This window comes from Mchenga conophoros, linkage group LG2, assembly GCF_057382185.1.
Source record: "Mchenga conophoros isolate Kocher_MC1m ecotype Shallow Benthic linkage group LG2, M_conophoros_male_GT1.1, whole genome shotgun sequence".
NCBI lineage: Eukaryota > Metazoa > Chordata > Actinopteri > Cichliformes > Cichlidae > Mchenga > Mchenga conophoros.
In genome coordinates, this window is record NC_140527.1 from 12,343,737 (window position 1) to 12,368,574 (window position 24,838).

General features: G+C 42.8%; 1 protein-coding gene across 7 annotated transcripts in view; it reads right to left on the reverse strand.

The window, feature by feature from the left end:
• Positions 1 to 16,841, reverse strand: part of LOC146581743 (protocadherin-1-like) — a 233,497-nt gene extending 216,656 nt beyond the window's left edge. For 6 of the 7 annotated variants that reach the window (XM_085286464.1, XM_085286455.1, XM_085286461.1 and 3 more), the window contains exons 1-2: positions 16,058 to 16,840; positions 1,516 to 2,353 (exon numbers count right to left, since the gene is read on the reverse strand). In XM_085286464.1, the coding sequence (XP_085142590.1) occupies positions 1,516 to 2,331 (816 nt within the window). In that variant the 5' untranslated portion in view covers positions 2,332 to 2,353; positions 16,058 to 16,840. Of the gene's footprint in view, positions 1 to 1,515; positions 2,354 to 16,057 lie in introns of all 7 variants that reach the window. The other variant, XM_085286447.1, reaches the window with a different exon arrangement.
• Positions 16,842 to 24,838: the final 7,997 nt, after the last annotated feature.

The window sequence follows — 24,838 nt, forward strand, 5'->3', positions numbered from 1 at the left end:
TCAAAAACCACACCCACACAGGCTCTGTAACTGGGCTTTTCCACACATTAAATATATAAGAACAGAAGAATTGTTCAAAGGAATTTACTTTAGGTTACATTACAAGGGAATATCAATCAAATCTTTTTTATGCATTATTTTTATCCAGAATATATATTTTTTTTCCAAAAATCTAGCGATTTAAACTTAAATTTGCCCATTTTTAGACAACAAAGTTAGACCCACTGATGTTACTTTTTTTGAGATAACAATCTGGCTGCCTGAAGGTCTAAAATAAGGTGACTCGATACTGAAACAGCTTTAGAAGAGGCTAACAATAATCACAAAGCAGCAGTGTGTTCCTTTAAAAAACAAGTCAAAAGAAAGGGATATACATGTCTGTGTTGCCATTGGCTGATTTAAGAAGGTCAGGGTCGTCAGTCGGCGATGTCCTGCTGCCTCTAAAGCATCGCTCCTCAAACGCACGTTAAGTGAAATGAATTCTGTGGCTCTCTGAAATGCAATGAGCCACATCCAGAGCAATAATACCAATAAGCCCCGTGGATAATCTCATGACTGACTCAGATTAAGTCATGCACAGCAAGCTGGAAGGCTGGCTGGCTGGCCGCACTGCAGTCTGAGAGAAGGGGCACGAAAAGTGGAGGATGACATGGTGAAGTGGGTTTGTTGGGATGTTGCGGAGTCACCGAGCCAAACCGGGCCTTCCTGCTCTGCTCGCTGACGGCAACATCACGTACCGCCGCTCCAGCCGAGGGCTCAAAGGTGAAGTTGAATCAGTGGTTAATATGTGACTACACACAGCGATCCCACGCCCTGCTTCACCTCTGCTGCACCATCTGTCTGTACGGATAATTGAGCAGCATATTACGTGCAGTCGCTGCTCCGTGTTGTCCTGCAGTGTTATCGCCAACAAGGCCAAAGGTTCCACTGCAATGTTCGGCGGACAAGAAAAACTCTGGATTGACTCCTGAACAGCAGCAGCAGCAGCGCTCACACGCAGTTTTGCCTGGAGAGAACTAACTTTGCTACTTTTAAAATAACACAATAATAATCATTTACTTGTGATATTTTAGATTAATAGACTGTAAATGAAAAAGCTCCCATAAGGCTGGATCTCATATGGTTGAGACTTGTATCCCTAAATCACACATAGGGGACAATTTTGAGTAAATAAGAACTGTCCTCAACTTCCACTTCATATTGAATTTTTCAAAATGGAAAAGGTTTTAACAGCAAAGCTTTACTGCCAAAACAAACAAGTGACTTCATTAAGGAAGTTCTAGTTTCTGAAAACCTGCCCACGCAACACAACTGAAAGCCGACGATCTGTTGGGTGTGAAGAGGTAAACATGTTGAAACCTTTAAATGCAAAATGTAAGTGTTTAAAGTTACATTTTACACTGAAAAACATTAATCAGAGGATAAATGACTGATTAGCTATCGATAATAAATCAGAGCTAACGGCTCTACAGATTCAGATAAAATGAATTGTACGACACTGATGTGTGTGCTGACCTGCAGTACAGAGTGTCCCGGTGGACTGTTTTCTGGTAGGTCAGCTTCGTAGTGACTTTTCTCAAACTTCGGAGTGCAGTCGTTCTGGTCGGTCACCGTAACTCTCAGCAGAGCGCTGCTGGCCCTCGAAGGCTTCCCGCCATCCTGTACCCTAATGTTCAGGTCATACGAGTCCTTTATCTCACGATCTAAGTTGCCCATCACGACCAGCTGCGGCAGCTTCTCCTCCGCGTCCACGGCGACCTGCAGGCTGAAGAGCTGGTCAGCGCCTAATCCGGTGCTACTGCTCAGAGAGTAATCTGCCACGCCGTTGCTCCCCGAGTCTCTGTCAGTGGCCATGGGGATGGAGAAGAGGGCGCCGATGTGCGTGTTCTCGGGAATGGACAGAGTCAGGATAGGCGAGGAGAACTGTGGAGTGTTGTCATTTATGTCCAGGACCTCGATGCGACCTTCAATGAGCCGCGGCCCATTGCCGATACCCTTCACCATGTCAGTGATCGACACCTCAAACTCCAGGTAGCATTTGTCGCCCTCGAACAGGTTGCGGCAGTCTCTCAGCGTCTCACGATCGATGGGGATCTCGGTGGTGTAGATGTCACCGGTCGAGCCGTCGACCCTCAGGTACGGCGCACCCACCTCCAGCTTATAGAGATGACCGGCATTGGGCAGGCCCTGGTCTGTCGCCAGGCTGCCAATCATCGTGTTGGGCGGTCGTTCCTCAAAAACCTGATAGAGGATGTCACTGGGCGAGGCGCTGCAAGACACCAGCAGGAAGGCAGCTAAAAAGAACAAAGCTTCACACCTCGGCGCTGCCATGTCTCTGCCAGAAAACACCGCTCTGAAACAGACAGAGACAGAAAACACATTAGTAAGACTCATGTTCTGCTTCAGACGGCACCAAACAAGACTGATAACTGAGGATCTGCAGAGCTGCTGCTCAGATTTATTTCAGGGCCACTCAAGAAAAGATGGCTAAATTCATCTCCTTCAGCGTCTAAACATATCCTCAATGGTTACTCGCCAGACCCGAATGCGGAAAGTTTTCGAGTCTGAACTCATCGGCTGAGACGGTGTGGGGAGAGCAGCCGAGCAGGGTAGAGTGATGACTTCCTCCTGCTACCAGTCGACTGCTCTGGCAGGAAGACAAACTGAACGCTGCTGCAGGCGACCAAAAATACTGACAAGAGGCAGCAGGTGGTAATGGGCCACATGATTAGAATAAAAAAGTAAGATAACACATGGGGAGGACCGCACTCGTAGAAAATCGGATCATTTTCATGTCTTTCGTGCGTCTCAAAACATGTTTAGTTTGCAATCCAACCTAAAGTCCAACATTCTGAGTAGCCTATAGCATTGAAGGCTGTTTGCAGGGATAATAAACTCAAATTAGGGCTGCTCGATTATGGCAAAAATGATAATCACGATTATTTTCACTGAAATTGAGATCACGATTATTTGACGATATTTATTTAACCCTTTAAGACCTACTATAGAACCAAGTCCACCAGAGCTTATATTATTTTTTTTACATGCTGTAGTGCCATTTGTGGGAGCATTTCAAGTTGCTATACATCAATACAACTGTTATAGCCCATATTTTAATAATATGTATGCATTAAGTCCATAGTAATTACATAAATTGCAAAAAAGTGCAATAAACTACAAAAAAAATTGAAAATCGCTTTTGTTTTGTTTACATATATTTCTACTTGGAGAAATTTAAGAGGCTTATCCCTCAAAACTTTAAATACAATAAAGTTGCAAAAAATAGTTTACAACAACAGGAAATTTATTTTGAGTGTCTTCATAGTTTTATTTTGGAGATACAGCAATTTTTATATACTGCAGGAAAAACAAAAAACAATCCTATGATGCAAATTTGCAAAGAAAACAGCATGTGCATCATTTCACTGTGGGAAGTGTTACGAACAGCTGATGGATCGGCAAAGCGTGTTTCTGGAATATTATGTTTTTGTTCCTGCAAGCGCTTTTTATGCAATTTTTGCAAAGCTATATGTGGAACGAAACCGTGACCGAGGACAAGCTGATGGCATCAGATGTAAGTACAACTCCTCCGGTTTCATATGCAAAACAAATTATTGCGCTAGCTTACACGGTTCAGGTTCTACAGGGATTTAAAAATAGTTACGCAAAACGGAGCGTGCTGCTCTGACCGGCTTTAAAGGGTTAACAATGACTTTAAAAAATAATATAAAATAGTGTGCAACACCACTGAAGTTTTTTTTTTTAAACTCTCTTTTCAACCAACGGCAGTCACTCTCTCCTCTCCAAATAACTTCTGCTTAGCTTTCCGAGCTTCCCTCGGGTCCTCTTAATCAGCGGTCTCCAACCTTTTTTGCGCCACGGACGGTTTATGCCCGACAATATTTTCACGGACCGGCCTTTAAGGTGTCGCGGATAAATTAGGGAGGGGCTAATAATCGGCTCAGTCATTTTTAATGATCGTTGAAAGCCCAGATCGTAATCGTGATTAAAATTCGATTAATTGAGCAGCCCTAACTCAAATTTAAGCTTTTTAAATGTCAAACAGAATTTCAAGCAAGAGCAGATCTTGTTCCTGTGCAAGCAATTCAAGACATAAAGAAAAACATTTGCCATTGCCTTCATCACACACTACTTGTTGGGCATAGTACTTGTTTTCCAGCATAATACAAATGTGGTACAACAGGTTCAGCAAGTCATCAATGATTGAATGCTTCAGGTAACCGTTTTATAACTACACAAGACACACAAGCCTCCAACTAAGAGTTTATTAGTTTTAAGTTTAAGTACATTTCAGACTTCACTTGACCTTGCAGACTCTCAGAAGAAATCCTTTTTTCTACAGAACTCATAAGAGTCGACTCTGCCGTCAAGTCTGAATGTGTTTACTCAAACCGACTTCATTCCTGATGGCCTGGTGTTCATAACGCTACATCTGAGCCAGACTCTTCTTGATATAAACTCTTCTCTTTTCTTCTCCCCTCATTCACTCCACCTCTCCTCCTCTTTCTTCTGTCTCTACACATTATCTTTTCTTGGCAGTAAATCTCAGACAGACACTCCACTCTGTATTTCCTGCTGTAGGAGTTTCTCAGCTGCGGGTCGCAGAGGTTAATCTGAAAAGTGCTTTTTTTTTTTACTTTTCCTCCTCACGTACTTGATTTGGAGAGACTATCTCCCGCGCACACACACACACACACACACACACACACACACACACACACACACACACACACACACACACACACACACATAGATCCAACATGGACCAGCATGCTGAATGGGAAGCAGGAACCCCGCAACTCGGATGCACACAGTTTATTTTGTCCTACAGGATGGAGTCTGCTTGTGTGTCTGAAAGAGAGGGGAGGAGTGAATTTTCTCTGTTCACAAATCCAACATAAAACCAGGACAATATTATTTTAATAGCACGTGCCCCTTCACACATCAGAACGCCTCATCTGTTCACACGAACCCAGAAAGAAAGTGTTACCCTGCAGAGCACTGTGGTGATATCAGGCTACATCCACGCCAGACATCAGCCTGTTAAGTGAGACTGTAGTTATCTGCCTTAAACTTCAAAGCATTTTTTCCCCCATTAAATAAAAGACAAACGATTGTCTAGTAAAACTAAGAGTATTCTCATATGGTTCGACTCAAGCAGCTGAGCAGGATTTTAAGTGAAAATGAGCAGGAATGTAATCACGGATGACTTTATGGACCGATGATTTCTGTTGTCGGTTTGTTTAATGGCCTTGTGGTGTGGACTGAGTCTCCTGCACAAATTTTTTTTTTTAAATTTAAAATCAAAAATAAATTTCAAAGTGGCAGCAGACCCAGAAGGCTGCAAATTAGCCTTTTATATTAGCTTCTGTTATTCTGTAACAACGTTACGTAAAGGTCAACCTGGGATTTGGGACGTCTCACACTTGCACGATGGGCCCTAATTATCCATCTCCCACTCGTTTCAAACAAAACAGAACGGCAACAAAAACCGGACACTGATCTGAGCGTTCGCCCTCGCCCTCCCCACTGTGACACGCTGGCACCGAATTACCCCTGCACCACTGCGAACGTGTGCGTGCATGTCGGGCTGTGAGTGTTAGTGTGTCTGTTACAGTGTAAATGATGCCCATGTGTTTCTTTTCTCACATATTTTCTTCAGAGCTGCCAAATACCCCAAACTATTGACCCCTGACCTTTGACCCTGTGATATTTCACACGTCACTGTGGAAACGGAGCAAAAACGACTCGGGTGGCTGGCTGGTGTCCAGTCTGCTAATGCAGCTCTGAACACATGAGAGTGGCTCCACAAAACCAAAGGCTGGTTCTAATCAGTGTGATACATACGCACACAGACGTGACGGCAGCGATCGCTGATAAATGAGCTTCCTTTACTGTCAATGCAATGAAGTATTTTCATTTCCTTGTGTATTTACATGAGGTTTCATGTAAATACACAAGGTGCTGTTCCTGAAAACAGTTTGTTTAAGGGTGAGCTCATGCTTTGCCAACATATGAATATAAAGCAGATGAATGGGATGACAGGCAGTTACTGGGTCCAACATATCTTTCCTTCTAAACGCCTTTAATGAGTCTATGGAAACATGAACCCCTGCCCTGTGGATTATGAGACATTACCCGAGAACACAGAAAGCAGTTTTATTGAAAACATCTTTGTTTCTATAGATTCAATTTGGATTTTCAATTCATGAAAAATTGCAGATAAAAGTTTGCACATGTGCAAAGTTCACGCAACACTTGTAATGTAAACTGCAACACGCTGAATCACAGTGCCAATATCCCCTCTGGGGCCAACATTTTCATTTAGAAAGTAGCAGCTGAAAACATATTTCAGCACAGCTCGTGGTACCTGAACGTGAGCGCTGCTTTAACGCCTCGTGATAAAAATAGAAATGGAATCAGAACATTTGCTTTATTCGCCTTTTCAGCACAAACAAATCATGTAGGTGCGTTGGGTTTCTGCATGCTTGCCACTCAAGGCCTCAGGTGAGATCAGGGGATTCTGTTGTTGCAGTTGTTTCCACAGATTGTGGGCGGTTAAAAAAAAAGAAAGAATTCAAGTCGTGAGAAAAATTTGATGCTAAAAAAATCTTCAGGGTCAAAATGTGAAAAGTTCAAAGTGCATGGATTCCATGTTCGCATGTTTGTTCACATGTAGTGCGCATTTTTGTGAGTTTGTGTGCGCCTTCCTCGGGGGACGAGTGAGCCAGAGATCGCCCCGCTCGTCCTCTTTCCCACAGTCTCAAGCTTTCTCACTAAGCAGTGTGTGTGCGTGCGTGTGTTTGCATGTTTGTGTAGAAAGCGGGACAGCCAGTTCAGCTGCTGGAGCCACTTGTGTGTGTGTTACATTACAAAGACATTAGACAAAGACTAAGGACAGTAACATTTCCATGTGTAAGGCTCGCTGCCACCCGTGTTTGCCGCTGGAAGAGGCGAGAGACAAAGACTCACAATAAAGTACTCAGAGGGATTGAGGGGGGGGGCGTGTCCAGACAACAGCACTCATCTATACATTACAAAGCAGCTTAAAGGCCCTCAGACCACCTCCTGTGAGTGTGTGTGTGTGTTTAGTGTTAATATTCAGAGTGTGTCTCCATGTTAATGTCCCACCTGCATACCCGTGGAGTCACAGCTGCATTAAATTACCACCACTGTAAATGCCACATTATGGTTTTTGCCCCCTCTCTACGCCTTGCCCCCGGGTGCTCTCATGCCAAACTTGGTACGAATATCTCCAATATGCACGTAAAACAATTACAAGTGTGTCGTAAAATTGTAAGTTCAAACACAGCTGCAGCTGAGCCATAAACTCAGTCTAAACATAGTATTTTCACCGCAGTTTATTAAGTCGATAAAATGCAGTAACGTCTTCGATGAAAAATCGTGTTTTATTTAAGTAGCAGTTTGAAAGCAAAAAAGTAAAACGTATTTCCTCCTGAAAGATGACAGAACAGATGAGCTAACTGACTCTAGTCGGAGCGAAATGCTTCAAGACAAACACGCTTCTTACTCTTTGAAAGCTTTAGTGAATGTGCAGACTATTAAGTAATATCACTTATTATATGATTCATTTGATTTAGAGTTATAAGAATACCTTTAAATTATGACTTGACTTTCTTTTTTGAGTACTTACTTAAATATCTGAGTACTTCTCAAACTTTTAAAACCTTTAAAAACTGATGTAACACTTTCAAAATTCTGCGTACAGTAACGGGTCGCTGGATAAAATCAGGACAGATCATTAGAATCATAAATCAGTGACAAAATAAAATCCATTGTGATGAAAATCAAACTAGAATAAAACGCTACTTCAGTGTTTGCCAAGGGAAATTCTTGACTGGTCTCTGTGGTTAAATGAATTTATATCAATGACAGTCACAGTTCCAAACACAAAACTGCAACATATTTTATGTAATTTCAGAAAATGTAACAAAAAATGATCACAGAATTTAAAAAAATGCTTTTTGTCATTTGCTTTAAAAGAAATCTATTTTGAAAACCATCCACGGACGGGTTAAGAGATGGAAAAACCAGCTGAAATTTCCAGTTTTTGCTAATCCTGTTAATTAAATATCAGACAAATCCAGACAGCATGCAGATCACTGATGCAGAAATCCCATAAATCCAACAAACCCATAAAACAAATCTGTTCATTAGTTTTCATGTATGAAAAATAAAAGAAATAAAATAGAACAGAGTAAAAAGGTGGCTAGCAATATATATATAAAAAAACACGACTGCACAAGAACACACTGAACTGCAGACACAACTTCTAGCACATAAATTGGACTACTGACCTTAGCGCTGTTCTGCAGAGCCGGTTAAACTTTAAAGATCCTGTGACTTGAGCTGTTCAGCTTGTCTGTGCTCCCTGGTGCATCTGCAGGGATGAGCTCCCGCTGCACGAGTGGGCGTATCTAAAGAATGGCATTTTCCAACCATCCTGCCTCTCTGCCTGTCCTTCCACATCATACTGCATGTATCTCCATAACAAACAGCCCTGGTACCTCTACACATGTCCCACTGACTGCAGACGCATCAAGGAATGAATGACGAAATGTCACGAAAACCTTAAAGAACACAACATTCTTGCATCTCTGTTGTCATTGTTCCACGATTATTCCTTAACACGCCACTTTTCACACACGGATTCAAAATCCACCCTTTTCAGCTGCGATTGAAATGTAGCATCTAGGAAAAAAGGGCATGAGGAGTCTGATCATGACTCCTCATCCCTGCTTCTTTGATTCCACTTTTCTGCAGGTCACACAAAGAATTAAGACTGACTTTTTTACACCACAGTATTTGGACTTGTGTTGCACTGCTAATATGTCCAACACTTGACTGTCGATCAACACAACAATCATAATCCTGAACATTTTAATCTTGATAATTTAACACAAATTATTTGTAAACTACTGGCAGACGCAGCCGAGCGTGAAGATAGCCCCAGGTGACAGCAGACTTGAATACCTTTGTTCAGTCAAATTTTTGAAACGTCATCACAGTAGCCTGAAGTTAAACGATTACAAAAAACAAATGGGATACTGCCTAACTGATTGAGCCACTTATCAATGAACTGCGGCACCTCTAACACTGTATATGCAAAACTATAAGTGTGTATAAACTTAAATGATTTCTAGCCCTGTGCGATACGCTGGTGTCCCTCTGCTGCTGCACAGTATTTCAGTGAAGTCATTACTGAACTGGTTTTCTTAAAGAGATCCATCTAAAGAGAAGCTGTGTGACTGTGACAGAAACATAAAGTCCTTTGTGTTACATAAAAGGCACAATTATCCCTGGTATCATTTTTAATTGCGGTAATGTGTTGTGTAATTACACACGAAGTCCATCAGACCAATTACAAACCACAAAAATGGCAGCATGGAGCTGATGGCCAGCGGCCAAATTGGAAACCAGTTCGCAAAAGTTTCCGTGCAGGTGCGCACCGCTGTACCTGGGCGTATTTCCTACACAAAATGCAGTAACCTGAATGTCCAGCTCTTCAGGTTCACGCATACCAGAGCAGGCCTGAATTAAACATCACACACAAACACAGAAAATCAAAAGCTCCTTTGATGTTTTCAGATCTCAGATGGGTAGGATGTGCATGGTTGACGTGAGCTTTCTGGACAGTCCAGTGTGTGTGTGTGTGTGTGTGTGTGTGTGTGTGTGTGTGTGTGTGTGTGTGTGTGTGTGTGTGTGTGTGTGTGTGTGTGTGTGGTGCCCCTGCCTTCCAACACAATGGGGATTACTCTAATGACTCCATTCACTACCATTGTTTGATCCAGATTACTGCGCACGCAGACACACATCCTCCCTTTTGAAATGCAACAATCAGAGGTTGCCAGGTTCTTTCTGCCTCCCGACACCACCTGGATATGTTCAGCGTGAATTTGCTGGGTGCTGTAAATCTTTGGAAGTCCTGCAGTTTGACTCAGAAGTGCTTCTTGATTCAATAAAAAGAATCTGGGTACAATATTTACATTTAATTTAGTGCCAAACAAGGCTCCAGTCATTTGCCCTCAGAGCTGCGAATGAAAGCCGGAGAAGACGGAGCTTAAACTTATTTATGCAAGTTAAGTAACTGCATTGATTTGGAGGCATCCCCCGCTTGTTGCCTTGCGTGATTCCTTTCTTTCTTTCTTTCTTCCTTCCTTTTTTTTTTTTTAAAGAAAGTCATTTCCTGACCAAAAGCACACGTTCGTCAAAATGCAGTACGGGGGCAGGACTTTTTTAACAAAAGCAGTTAAAGCTCGAAAGCCTTTTGTTCACGGAACTGTGTGAACAGTAAACAACAATTTAACAAATATGAGAAGAAGCTCTTTAAATAACCCAGTTATGATCAATGGTTTTCGGGTCTATGATGCCTCTACACCTCTCCTCACAGGCAGCAGGAGCTGTGCAATGTGGTTTATCATCGGTGTGTCCACACCTTGTGTACACAGCCTTGTAACTTATCAGGTGTTCGGGGTTAAAAATGAAAACAACGTGACTACACTATGAGTCATAAATGCCATGTAACTCGAGCTATGTCACATGATCATCATGTTGCTGTCAGACGGGAAAATTTGGATTTATGTGCATTTAGTCACCGATTTCATCACGCTCACGGCTGGTTTCTGTATGCTTGCTTCTTCTTTCTGTTGCGCAATTTTCATCCCGAAACTCCTGGTCTGAGGCACTGTGGCACGACTGGCTGGTTCAGGGATCAAACGTTTGACCTTCTACTGACAGGATGTGCCAACCTCTGATCCACACACACACACACAGTGATCCTCTGGGAGCAGCAGCAGAAGGGGATTATGGGAGCGGATGGTGGATGAACAGCAGGCTGGTATGAAGTAAAGATCGGGCATCATCTGAATGCGGTTTTAAATCCACGGCAACATATTTATTCCACATGAATGTCAGACTGCGGCAGGAGGAGATAATAACAATAAACTACCACTGCTTTATAAGCACCAGATAACACGGACTGACATGCTTATATAACATCAGTGAGCTGCTTTCACTTCTTTCCAGTCCACCCTGCTGGATTCTTGAGGGTTTTTTTTCTAATCTAAACTCAGATTATTTTTTAAAGGCTCCAATGACTCTTGGTATAAAAAAGGGTGTGGCCAAAGGTGTGAGGGGAAGCTTTTACAGTTACTACTGTAAAAAAAAAAAAAAAAAGCTGGTTAAAGCCTCTACAATTACGCATTTAGTTCTTGAATGACTAAATACAACATTCTGGGTTTGTGCTGGGGACCTTGCCTTGGATTGGATCTGATGCTTGTTTTCCATCGGGTGTTTCTGATTTATTGAACAAATGTTATGTTGGCATTCAAAGAACACCTTTTCAGCACACATCATGTGTGCTTTATGCACGCCGCCTCCTCACTTTTGCACTTTTAATTCAGCGGTCCATGCATCTCTATGTTTCGTTACATATTCCAAGTCTCTGACTCACCGCTGCAATCTTTATGATTTGGTCATTGCTGACCACTCGTGGTAAACGGCTCTGGCGGATTATCTACGAGGTGCCCCGGGTTTTTAGAGCTCTGGGATAACGATGCTTTCTTACCCTTGGATGCCGAATGTGTTGCAGAATGTTAAACGTGCTTTAATCTGGTATCATCGAGAATGTGGTGACACTGAAGTTCCTGTTTCACTATATACTGCGTTTTACAGTGTATATGTCTCTCCTGAAAAGACTTGATTTGAACCGTTCTTTAAAACTGCAGAGACAGATCATATATCACCTGAGCGCTCTGGATACAGGTATACCTGTTCTACACTGTTCAGTCATTATCAGTGCCACTCAGCACTCTGCACATGCTCAGTGCTGTTCTCTTGGTTTGTTGATCATCCAGACCCATATGAAAAAGAAATAGTAAAAACTTATATGATTTACTCATGAAAGTGGCCACTTCCTCATTACTTTCATATATTGTTTTAGTAAGTATCCAAAACATACAAGTTTCATTATATAATTTTTCAAGGGATCTTATATCTGTTTTCACTCTTGTATGCTTTTCATACAAGTTTCACACAAGACAGATACAAACTTTATAAGATTTATATATATCTTTTCCATATGGGGAGGCACACATTGCGTTGGAGGAAAATAAAGACAAACAAACCTAGTTATGTCTAAATATGGAGGAAATCAGTGTTGCTTTTGTGTTTAACAAAGCCGAAAGACGAGTGTCTTTGCTGGTGCCGATCAGCGCACCCAGTTCGCCCCAGTCCTCCAACCAAGGGTTTGAATAGTTGCCGTCAATTACCCCTGAACCTCCTGAGCCCAGTAAATGGTAATCGGGCCAGCCCCATTGATACATACATTTAATTTTTCTCTGCACTCGATGGCTGGCGAAGCTTAAAGAGGCTCTGTGCAAGTTTAACAGATTAGTGTTAATCAACCACGAACTGATTAAATCACTTTAGTCATTTATCAAGAAAATGTGACAAGTGTCTTCTGCTTCCAGCTTCTAAAAGCAGCATTCAATACTTCTCTCTCTGCTTAGCATCGCTTTAAAATGCTCGAACAAAAGAAATCTGAAGACGACGCCTCGAGCACCTGTGACAGTTTATCGACCATCACCGCACGGCTGCATTATGTGAACACGCAGAGACGCAGCCTGAAATGACGCCTGCTGCTCAGAGTGAGAACACGCAGCGAGTTTTTTAACATTTAACTCACTTTAATGATTGCCTCTATTAACCAACAGAGAGAGAGAGAGAGAGAGAAATCAATACGGCTATATCATTCCATATCGGTGCTTTTAGTCTCATTTATGACAGGAAACGATGACAACCTTCCATCTGCCAGGCTGTAAAGCATCTCCATGTCAGCCGGACTGATTTACATGAAATTAACAGTGGGTGTGTTTATGATTCCCTCAGGAGGAGTTCTACCATTGCTCCTTTTTAATAAAATATAAAAATGATGATGACATTGCAGTTCACGGCAAAATTCAAGCCAAGCCTTCAACCACCTTTAGTTGATTTATGACATATTTGCCACTAGAAAGAGGGGGAAAAAAACCCAACCTCGCATAGGAGAATGTGGGTGAAAGTTTTTTTCATCAGGTCACAGTGTCCACAATATCACCGACGTGCTGCAACAGCACCGTGCCCTGAGTTCCCCCGTGACTCCTCGCCTTATTACAGAAGAGCAAGAGTGTAGCTACCAAGCAGATATAAACCTCTGCGACGTGTTCAGTGTGCTCCGCGAGCTGTAAGGGTTTCAGTGGGAAGAGGGGACACATCTGATCTTAGAAAAACAAAACGACAAACCACAAAAGCCAACCGGAGCCCGTCATCCTAACAGACTCAAAATGAAGCATGAATGTGCATTTATAACTAGGTTTGTGTTTTATTTCAAATGATTCATGTTTTCTTCTCGGATAGAAATCTATAGAAAAATATGTGATGGCTGTTGTACAACCACATCTCTGAGCGACCTGTTCAGGGTTTTCTTCCTCCCAAACTAACCAAAGGATCATCTAACTGGAAAATGTTACTGCCAGTCAAACTTTTCTAGCTTGTTTGTGAATTTCACTGAGATGCCAAAGATTTTATTGCTATTTCCAAGTTGTGACTAAGAGCTCAGGAGCCATACCCAAACACCATAAAAGAAGAAACAATGGATTAGTCAAGTAACCAGCCGTGTCACAGGAAAGACGTGACAAAGCATCCATTTCTCCTTTTTTCTTCTGCGTGTTAATGCGAGTTTTTGGTTTCCTCTCCCATTTGCGCGCTCGTTGTCACACCTAAACTTAAATTAGAAAGGAAACTGTCTGTGAAAACTCTGAAATCAGAAGGGTGGATGTCTCTTTTCCTGCAGTGCAGTGATGTGAATGCATGTGTGTGTGTCCATTTCACACACCAAACCCATTTCCACTCTACCTCCTCCTATTTTAATGACGGGCATTAACAATGCGACTCGCTCAGATCTCCAATTTTTACGCAGAAATGTGCAGAACGGACTCGGTGCGACCTCCCTCCTCCCACTCCATCCCCTTTCTCCCCCCAATGACTAATCCCCCACGCTGCAGAGCCACGGAGGACTGTGACGTTTGTCACCGTTTTATCTGATCACCCTGAATTAGAGGAGGCAAGAGAAGAATCCTAAAGATGGGAATCAAACCTCAGACCTCACCCTCAAAGTGGCGGATGGCATAAGCTCAAGTGACAGCAGGCTTGCCATCGAAGCCGGCCGCAAACCTCAGGGAGAATATCTCCAATTCAGTCGCTCCTGCTGCACAATAAACCTGGATCTACGCTTAACAGTGGCAGAATGCACAGGGGGGAACCCTCCAGCTCGACCATAAAACCACAATCTCACCCTCGGAGGCTTTTTATGTTTGTCCAACAGAAGAATGCAGCAACGCAGCTACATTAATTCATTAATATTCTTTTATTAAATAACACCACTGTTCAAGTGGATTCTCCAGTTGTTCCAGGAAGTACGCTGGACCTGCTCTACTGTGCAAAATCGACCTTAAGGCCAAATGTGATTACAACGGTCTCGCCTTACTGGCTGAGACACATGAAGCTTCTAATGCAGCTGGATGATTTCACATCACGAGTTTCACAGGAAATTATGGGAGCGAGATGACAGTGGGGTAGTGGGGAATAGGGTCAAAGGTCAAGCGTGTAGGAAGAGAAAACATGGCAGATTCCCACGGAAGCGTCTCCGGAAACATGTGTTTGAAAACCACCAGTACTTAGCTCAGTATCAGAGAGGCAGATGCAGTTTGCATGTAAATACACTCCCCCCTTTCTCTTTCTCTCTCGCTCCCTCCCTCCCTCCTTCATGTGGAGCAGGTCTCTCTCTCTCCCCCTTTCTAGTACACACGCGCGCGCACGCGCACATACACGTACGCACACATGGAACAGAAGGAAGGAGGAGAACCGGAAAGCCGGAGACTGGTGGGACCGGACTGACTAGATTCCCAAGCGGTGACGCGGTGGATATTCATCATCAGCTGCCCTCCTGTCCACCTTTGATAGTTTACACTGATACTCTTGTGCCTTTATTTGCCTTCACACCATGTCAACGGCACGTAGGCTCCAGAAAACAAGCTCATTAAAGGGGGGTGTTAAGGACGGAGGAAAAGGGAGTTTAATTTGATGCTACAGGTGCTCAAAGCGGCCTCAGGTGCCGCAGAGGATCAGATATGGAGAATGATGTATGCCCCCACGTCTGCGCGTCTGGTTTATTAGCAGCCGTGGATGAATAGACTGTTTTGTTGCCAAGAGTCCCCAAAGGCAGATTAGCTCTTATATTCCAAGACAAACCTCGGATGATAAAGACACTGCCTTTTCACATTCTCTGAACACCGAGCGTCCCGTACAACTCCTACAGATCGAGCTTAAATGAAGCCCCACTGAGTTTATGATAATGCTCCTATATGCACTACAGGGACCCGCGCGCACACTCTGCCCTACTGTACTGTCCTCCCGGAATGCATTAGCCAGGATTACCGTGGGGTTAGTTCCAGGTTCCGAAAGGTTTATCAACCCAAAGTGACCCACAGGAACGCATTTTATTACTAACAGTCACAGGGGTAATGCTGAGCGGGGAGGGGATCGATACGGATCAATAGCACTGTAGTGTAACACTGGTAAAAAAAAAAAAAAAAAAAAAAAAGCCATCTGAGGAGATTAGGCAGAGAATATGAAGGTCCAGTCGCGCTGAATGGATTTATTTTATTTATTTATTTATTTTTACCAACAAGTGTTTTAAAAAGAGCTCCTGCTCGACACAAACGCCCGTGTGCCTTCGGAGATTCAACCTCCATCGAATATGTGTTTTTTAATTAAGGCATAAGTGCTCATCCAAGCGAAACTGAATACAAAGTGAATGTGTTTCGGGCTATTCTCGTGCGTAAAACGTCTCCTGCAGTCCGACAGAAGGAGCTCGAGTCAAAATATTTGAAATATTTAGCATGAATGTAGTTATGTGCAGATAGAAGAAAAAGATTTTGTGTATGGATCGCGTATTTATGTGCAGAGAAGTTCCTACCTGGACCGGGTAAGAGCTGCGCGGTTCCCCGGCTCTGAGCGCTCCAGCCTGGCTACAGGCTCCGCTCCTCCTCGGCACCAAGACGGAGCCGCTCCAGACCTCCCGGGAAAAAAAAAAGAAAAATAAGAATCCCGAAAATCAAATCTCTAAATAAACCAAACAATCCAGTCAGACAGCCAGGGGTGGTGATTACTCCAATTTCTCTCAAATCTCTGTCCACTCTGAGTGTCGTGATCAGCGCTGCGCGTCAGCCCGACAGTCCTTCCTCTCACCGGAGGAGCGGCTGGAGCTGGAGTCCAGTCGGGGAGGAGGAGGAGGAGGGGGCAGACCCGTCCGGGCGAGGAGGGGTGGGGAGGAGTTGGGTCACTCAGTTACTCCGCAGAAACGTTACCGCCGCCCGGGCTCTACGGACAGCGGCAGCAGCAGCAGCATCCTCCGCTGGTGGCACGCGTGGGGAGATGTTGGGGTGGAGGTGGACGGAGCAATGGGACAGGGCAGCAGTGTTTTTTTTGTTTTGTTATTTTTTGTTTTTTTTAGAAAAAACGACCTGAGCAACAAACACAAGGTCCGGGAGCTGTCAGCAGCGGGTCTCCAGGTAGTTCCCACTCAGAAGCGCGGTCACCGCTCAGCCGCCTCAAACTCTGTCCGCCTTCCCGGTCCAGCACGGAGCAGGTCGCGCGACTGCACCGTGAGTGCTGAGAAAGTGGAGTGAATCCAAACGAGTGCGCTCGCGCTTCTCTCTCTCTCTCTCTCCCTCCCGGTCTCTATCTCGCTCTCTTCCCCATCCTCCCCCTCCCTCACCCATACACTCTATACACTACACCGGAGGGGGCGGGGGCGGAGCGAGCATCCACCCCAACAACTTCGTGGATTTCCCAACATTTTTTCTCTCTTCAAATCAAACATTTGGCGACTTCCCCGCTGCCGTCACCCCCGTATTCTATGTGAATACACCTGATTTTATATTTGATGTATCTTTATAAGGTGTCGTGTCTCGGCCATAGGTCCGAGCCTGCGCGCACCCGAGATGGCAGACCAAAGTGCGCACACGCTGTGACCCTCGCATTTAAACCCGTCTCTGCATTTTCACACGCACATACAGTAAATTAATGCTTCTACCTCTTTCTGTTTTCTCGCGTCTCTCCCTCTCTCGCTCTTTAATTATATCCAGGGGTCTCTCTTCCTTCTCCCTCTCTCGCTCGGCTCCGTCCGGCCACAGAGGAGGAAAGCTGCCGTCTCTCGCGCTCTGAGCGCCACCTACAGTCGGCAAGTGGCACGTGAGAAGATGAGAGCGAGCGGAGGCTCTGCTTCCCGGCCGCCGTGCAGCAGAGGCAGCACGGGAAAGGCAACAAAATGGAGCCCGTCGTGGAAAATCTATAGAAAGCTTATTTATTGGACGTAACGCCCGATAGAGCCCGTGAACCCGGCGCAGCATGTGGTGGAGGGGAAGCAGTTATCCAAAGCAGCTTACTGAACACCGATATTACACAGGGCACATATGGATTATGATTTTGCATATGCCTCAGTTTTTGTGCATCTGCTTACGAGCTAATCCCGAAGCAGTGAAAAACAGTCTTTAACGTGCATGTATGAGGAAGGCCGTTACCGCAAAACACAAAAGTCTTTCTTTTTTCTCACGCAGAGGCCCCAAAATTACAATGAATCTTTGTTTAAATTTTTTTTTCTTTTAATTAATAATTTTCCCCAGAGAAAAGCTGCGAGTTACTGTCATGTTTTGCAGTATCGTCTGTGAAATGCTCATTTATTCTGATTACGCTGGCATCTCTGGACTGTAAGTGGTGTAGAATTACAGATACCTTTAAAATTGCACTGTGTAGAATTACTGATGCAAGTTTTGCATAAAAAAATCAATTAGACGCGATATTACAGAAGGGGAAATTATTAGCACGCATTTGTTTGAGTATTGAAAGTAAACATACTAATAATGCAGAATGGATTACTGAAGAATGGCTAATCTAAAATAGCTGGACTGCTGGATTTATTAAATATTATGTGCATGTATGTACTTATATTGTGAAATGTTAATATTCTTTAAAGTTCATAAATAACACAGCATTGAAATACTGGACTCAACCAAAGTGTACCCTGTCCACTTTGACAGGTTTCTAACAAAACACCACAGAGAGGATCACAACTTTACAGAAAAGAACAAGAAGGATACAAAAACACACATGAAAAGTTTACAAACAGACAAATGACACACAAATAACAATGGACACACACACACACACACACACACACACACGCACACACACACACACACACACGCACACACACACACACACACACACACACACACACACACACAGCTACCACAAAGGGACAAAAAGTACCTGCAGATACAAAAATGACCAATAAATTACAAAATGATCAAACAACACAGTTTTCAATGAGAAGTGTTCACTCCACTGTGGGTGTTCCTGTGTGGAGTGGAATGAAGCTGGATTGTACACTGATGGTGTAGCTGCCGTTGGCTGTTTGTGGGTATAGCGACAGAGAGCTATATTTGCTGTATGCTTCTGGAATGGAAATATTAGAGGCATGCGACAGTAATTGGGTGAATAACCTGTCCAATAAGTTGATGCATGTATTGTTTTATTATGGCGAGCCAAAGTCCCATCTGCAGGATGAACATGTTCTGCAATATTATTGGATTGTTGACCAGTTGTTGAACTCCCTGACGAGCTCTATTAACTATTTGGGGCGTTCTGAACATTAATAACTGTTTGCACAAGGGTTGATTTTCCATGTTGCTTGACTTTTATGAGCTATATTTACTGTAGCCACTTTGCTGCCTGGCTAATCAAGGTCTCTGTAAATAGCAGTTTGCACTTTTGGTTAATTACAGAGACATTAAGATCAGAGAAATTGGAGGGTTGGTGAGCAGAGTTGAGGATAGCTCATGTGCTAGGATCCACGGAGCCTTTATTTAACATCGCATTCCCGACTGACATGCACAGCACTGCAGCGGGCGTAGTGATGGGCTGCTCATTATCCTTCCTCAGATTTCCTTTGGTGCACCTGGATTCAGGTTATACAGTGAAATGTTAACACACTCACTTGCATTTTGGGGATTATGGGTTCTTGTAGCAATATTTGTCTGAAACACTCAATCTGCAAAATATGGTCTAACACAGCGATATCGAACATAAGGGCCAGAATTAGCCCAGCAAAGACTCCAATATGACCCACTGTACTGGAAGATGTGAAGGAGTGAATAGATTTGGACATTTTAACTGTATCTTCATAACATAACTTTTATCTGCTACAGAAATGTCTGTTCCTACACCAGATTTAAAAAAAGAAAGAAAAAAATAGAAAATTTATATTTCATAATGACAGGACAGTCTGTGCAATGAACTTCCACATTTATCACATATTTCCATTGGTCCAGCCCACTTCCGATCAAAGTGGCCACGATATAAATCGACTTTGCCGTGTCTGAGATAACGTCTTCTGATGAACGATCAAAGCCTGACTTTACTTTGGAATATTTGTGATTTTCTTTTTTTTTTTCCTTCATCTTCAAAATCTAAAACACACACTAACACAGAAAGATTGGTAGTTGTGTTAAACTGGACCTGGATGTGCTGCTCGCTGTAAGACGTAATAACGGAAAAGAGCTGAATACCTTTTCCAAACATAACCTAATAATACAGCTAGACCATGTCTTTTATCTTGTCTTCCTTCTCTCACCCTGTCTGGTCGCAGCAGATGGCCCCGCCCCTCCCTGAGCCCGGTTCTGCTGGAGGTTTCTTCCTGTTCAAAGGGAGTTTTTCCTTCCCACTGTCGCCAAAGTACTTGCTCATAGGAGGTTATATGATTGCTGGGTTCTTCTCTGTATGTATTAGTGTAGGGTCTTTAACCAACAATACAAAGTGCCTTGAGGTGACTGTTGACGCTGTATTAATACAATTGAATTGAATATGAGTTAATTAAAAATGCTGTATACAGTTTTAGGTTGTTTTTGTTTGTGCTGTATGATCGAGGGTTCACATAAATTCATATCAGACTTCTCAGCGTGTGTTGTTTGACAGTTAAATCTCTCTAGGGAGCACTGTTTTTGCTGATTGCTGTCATTTCACCTTCTGAATATAAACTGGGAATAGCATGAATCATGATGGATGTCAAAAACATAAGTTTTTGTTTGTTTTTTTTTTAAAAAAAAGGTGGCACCGTCATCATCGTCACTGATCTTGGATTTGGGGTGTTTGGTGAGATTCTCCTCCGTGTTAACATGAATCACCGCGTCACTGCTACGCTGATCAGATCTGGTACCCAGGGAGTTCAGTGACATCAGTAATCACGTTAAAGCTGTCATTAGACGACGCTAAACATCTCAGAAACTACACTTGTGACTGACTGGTATTAAAAACAACCAACACAAGTGCACCAGCAGCAGGACTGTGTGCACAGGTTCCATGGCTTCACGCCGTTGACACCAAGTTGTGAGTCTGCCAGCTGCATAAAGATGATAACCAGGTAACGGTTTCTTTTCTTTTTTGGGGGGGGGTCCAGTCAACTGTCCAGTCTGGGCGAGCCTGCACCTACTGCATCTCCTGACAGGAGCGAGCCCTGACATCGTCTTCTGCTGTTGCGGCCCATCTGCCTCAAACTTTGACATGTTGTGGGTCTGAGTTGCTTTTCTGCCCAGTGCAGCCATAAAGAGCGGTTATCTGAGGTACTGTAGCCTTGCTGTCAGCTCCAACCCATACTCCTCTGACCTCTCTCGTCAAAGAGGCGCTTTCGTTTGTAGAACTGCCACCCACCGGACGCCTTTTGTTTTTTCCAGCACTGTCAGTAAACTCACAGTAAATACTGCGAGATTAACGGGCTCAGAAATTGTTAGACAGCGAAAACCTCAGCCTGATGTTAGACGAGCAACTCTCAAGTTTTAGCGTCTCGCTTTTATGCCGTGCAGCTGCTACACGATTGGCTGATTGGAGATTTGCATGACTAAACAGGTGTACAGGTGTTTGTAATAAAGACCTTGATGACTGCAGATTTACAAGTTCAAACAACTGCAGTCAAATAAATTAGCAAATTAAATATGAGGGTTTACATAACATGTCGTGTCATCACGTTCATATTTGTTGGGCTGCAAATGAAAAAAAAAAACATCACAGATAACGCTTCAACTCAGCTTAGTTTCATTTCCAAGGTGCTGCCGTCATCAACAACAATGAATATCACTAAGTCGCAGCATGGACCCACACACGCTTGTTGCCTTTCAGACTTTAGTTTGCAGCCATTTTTCTTTTTTCTGCTGCACTCAGATGGATGTATTTCATTTTTTCTGTTATGAAATCTGTTACAATAAGCTCAGCAGTTTTCTCCCAGGATAGAGATGTAAGATATACAGAGATAGTGTATGATAGACAATGGTGATTTTGTTTTCCACTCCAATGTGCCCCTTAAGGGTGGTTTCAGTGCTGAATAAGCTTACCTCCCAGAAGAAATGTTTCAAATGAATGGGCCTATTTCTCAGCATGTCTTTATTTCAGTTCACAAAAGGAAGTCAAATACAAAGTAAAACACAATTTCATTACAATAATAATCACAATAATAAAATGCTTCTTGGCTGCCGGAGCAACCCATAGCTTTCTGAGAGTCCTGGAGGGCAAAAGCACCAAGCCGGCCAACGCTGGACACTCCTCAGAGCTGGAACACAGGATGGACAGATTTCCATCTGATTCTCACTATGATTATTTAAATTAGCTCTTAACTAAATGTCTGTTATTTTTATCTAAAATGGAAAGGACGCTATTATTTTTGTTATATTCTACAGCACAGGTGTCGAACTCCAGGCCTCGAGGGCCGGTGTCCTGCAGGTTTTAGATCTCACCTTGGGTCAACACACCTGAATCAAATGATTAGTTCATTACCAGGCCTGTGGAGAACTTCATGACATGTTGAGGAGGTAATTTAGCCATTTAAATCAGCCGTGTTGGATCAAGGACACATCTAAAACTTGCAGGACACCCTTGAGGCCTGGAGTTTGACACCCCTGTTCTACAGGGTCAACAGCCAAATAAAAGGTGATAATGAAAATAACGGGCAGGAATCATGAGAAAGCATCACTGTGACCCTTCATGCAGAAATATAAAAATCCCACAACATGACAACATGAAAGGAGCAGTCTTGTAATTCTTCTTTGTGAGACACTTTCACACACCAGACATGTTAAATTTATGCAGAAATTTAGTCAAAATATTTTTTTGGACTCGTCTATTCTTAATGCAGCCGTTCACACCGAACACGAATTTCACAGGAAAAATTTGCAGAATTTTAGTTGTGAAAATGCGCACTAGTACTCATCACACAGGGTGATATACAGAAATGTGGAAATAGGGAAATAATCCTAATTTCTGACTTTTTTTTAGTGCAATTTTTGGGTTTGAATCTTTTGTAAAAACACAACATTTTTCATGTTTCTATACTTTGTACAGGTTCACATCCTAAAAGTATGGAATTTTGTGTCATTTTTGTCAACACACTCATGTGTAAAGACCTCTACTTCCTGTATTTCATTCCCATTAGCTCTCTCCTGACTGTTTTATCAAAAATAAGGCAGTAGATTGTAAAGCGCAATTTTGAAATGAAGCAGTTTGTGATCTAAAAGAGAACTGATCGTCCACCCGTTGACTACATGGTTTTCAAAGACGCTGAATTACTGGTAAATCCACTTTTTAATCTAAGAACTGGTATTATTAGCATTCTTTATAACTATATTTGTGGAAGGAGATACAGAGATACAGTTCACGCTAATCTTTATGCTCCAACTTGGTTCTACCTGCTTGTTAATGAATGCAGTCAAGTTGTAGTCCTGACTAATAATGATCATCATCATCAATTATTTATTCTTGAAGTCTTTGTGACACCAGGGAAGACAAACAGAGGCCAGGTTCAAAGAGCCCCCCGAGCTGCTGTCAGTCACCTGCATTTGATTTTGTTCCATTAGTCTATGTTGCTGTGGCAGTGGAGGATGATGTCACCAAAACCGAGCCCAGAGCCCAGGGGTCAGGAGTCATTTCTCTTCAGAAAGTTAAAAGAGGAAATAAAGGCAGGAAACAATAACAAAAACGTCATCAAGCGAGAGACGTAAATAGAAACACAGAGACAGATAAAGTTGAGAAACACACAATTACAAGATGTGACCTCAGTCCAACAATGGCTAAGAGGTCACATTAACATAACTAATCATTAACATAATTAAGACATGACTTTTATTTCACCATTTCCCATTTGTGTTGCTCTTTTTCAAGCTTCGGTAGAATTTGCAGAGTGTTTGCAGACACGTCAGCATCTTCCATGCAAATTAGGAGTGACCGTGACTATGCTACAAATAAAGCAATCACAAGGAGAGTTTTGAAGCAGCACCATATACCTCTCTGCAACCACTTGTAACTGGTTAGGGAATTCTCACCAACTAGTCTGTGCACCTGTGAGACTGGGGTCCAACATTTTTATGACACAGCATTTAAACTGTTTGGTTTAAACTAAGAAAAGCAAATTTACAGATAATATATATATAATGCAACATTGCAATAAAAAGCAAAAAGGTTTTAAAGAAAACTGTCAGCAGTTTCAATATGTAGCATCTGTTTTGTTCTCTGATAGCCAACCTCGGTTGTCTGGCACTGACTCTGAGTTAAAACAAGACAGCCAGCAGTTCTGTCGATACCGTTTAGTTTCTGTCTGTTTCCTCGGTTTGTTTTTCCTCCTCTTCTTTCTGAAGACATGCCGCAGCAGGTTTGTCTCCAGAGGAGTTTAAACCTCTGCGGTCAACTTCGTCTCCCAGCATCCCTCTCAGTAATTAACCCTCCAGCCTGTGTGGCCCCCGCTGATCAGCTGTAATATCCCTATCAATATTCTCTGTCTGTCCTCTGTTGCTCTTTGCTGCACTCACACTCATAATCACAGTTATGAAGTTAGTTCAGACATAAAAGTTCCCTTTGTTCAGTTACCAAAGTGTTTGCAGGAGTTATGGACGGTAATGTCTCTGCTGTTCCTTACATTGATCTGCTGTTTGTTATGTTAGTCATAGATGTAAGAAAAGGTAAAAAAAACAAAACAAAAGAATATTGTTATTTACAGATTTACTGTCCATGTTGGTCAAACAGAGATCTTGTTACAGAATAATCCAAAGTAGGAATAACATTCTTGGATTTGGGAGTTTTGGTTGGAATAACCAGAACTTTTCAATACGGCCTGACTGACCTTGAAATAATAAACATTTAAACAAGAAAAGGAACAGATTATTTGATTTGCCACTGGATTGATAGATTTCATGAATATGAAACTTTAGTGATTCATTTGTTCATCCGGTCCTCCAGACACGGATTTCCTTACATGTAAACGTGATGAGGAAACCAATTTAATTGTGCAGAAATGTAATTTCGGCCAGAACCACTGCAATTCAGTTTACTTGTATAGCATCCTTTAGACGTGCAGTGAAATCAGGCCCAAGTAGTCAAAGAACCACGTGCTTGGACAAACAAACATGTGAGCAGTCATAGGATGACAGTCGTGTATAACTGGCGTAGGGCTCTGTTTTTTGGACCTCACTGCCCCTCTATGTACATGCACTGGAAACACAGGGCTGTGCATCCGTGCACAGAACGGAGCAGCTATCACTTACAACGGATGTGACTTTGCAGCATGGCATCACAGCACTGAGTAATGACCCCTGATCTGTTTATTTGTACTTCTGGATAGAATTTATAATCTCTTTGGCCTTATTTGTAGTGATTCGTGTCC